This window comes from Carlito syrichta, unplaced genomic scaffold, assembly GCF_000164805.1.
Source record: "Carlito syrichta isolate Samal-C Ts95f unplaced genomic scaffold, Tarsius_syrichta-2.0.1 Scaffold301850, whole genome shotgun sequence".
In the NCBI taxonomy this organism is placed as follows: domain Eukaryota; kingdom Metazoa; phylum Chordata; class Mammalia; order Primates; family Tarsiidae; genus Carlito; species Carlito syrichta.
The window spans coordinates 304576-305369 of record NW_007245946.1 but is presented as its reverse complement, the minus strand read 5'-3'; the positions used below and the strand labels follow the sequence as shown (position 1 = coordinate 305369).

The 794-nt window shown below is 55.9% G+C and overlaps 1 protein-coding gene across 1 annotated transcript in view; it reads left to right on the top strand.

Moving 5' to 3' along the window:
• GPR132 (G protein-coupled receptor 132) overlaps positions 1-794 on the top strand; it is a 34521-nt gene that overhangs the window by 23300 nt on the left and 10427 nt on the right. The window contains exon 5 of the mRNA XM_021711069.1: positions 140-289. Within this exon, the coding sequence (XP_021566744.1) occupies positions 140-289 (150 nt within the window). The remainder of the gene's footprint in view (positions 1-139; positions 290-794) is intronic.

Here is a 794-nt window from a genome sequence, read left to right as displayed (position 1 = left end):
GCTCCCCCCCCCCGCAGGCGCTTCCGGGAGGGAGCCAGTAGCCCCCGCCCCCCCCATTTCGAACACTCCCTCTCCACTCCTCGGCCCGCCCCGCCCCTCTGGGTCCTTTCCGCCAAGCAACGCCCTCTTTCTGCGCAAGCGCACTCAGTGCCGAGCGCGAGGAGCCCTGGGAGCCGGCGCAGGCGCGCTCCGGGCCGGCGCAAGGAGACCCGGGAGCTGGCAGGGCGGGGCGGGCGCAGGGAGACCTGGGAGTCGGCGGAGCGGGGCGGGACCGGGCGCGCGGGGCAAGGTGGGAGGCTGATGGCGCGCGCCTTCTCCAACGGCCCCGCCGCTGCGCTTGCCACGCGCCTCCGACTGCCCGCCCACTCCTGTTTGAACCGGATCCCCGCCCCCGCGCCCGGCCAAATACTGAGATGGAGGCATGAGGCGCCGTGCATGCCATTTGTGGGTCCGTAATGGCGGAATATCGCCCCCTAATTTGGAAATTTTGCCCCTCGTGAGTTGGCTCTTTTCACTTATTTTAATTTATTCAATTATTTATTTATATAATAAAGAATACTTATTTTATACTTTAGCTTGTGATCAATGCTGCTTCACTTATTTAGTTTTTTTTCTCCAGAATTTGTCATTGGAAACTCTTTAAGTTGCTCCGATGCCCCTTTGATATACTCCCATCACTTTTATTTTACTTACTTATTTGTTTGCTTTTGAGCACTATTTTGTTTCTAGTTCTACATTTCTAGCTCTACATGATATATACACGTATGTTTCTAGTTCTACATGATGGCAGAGTA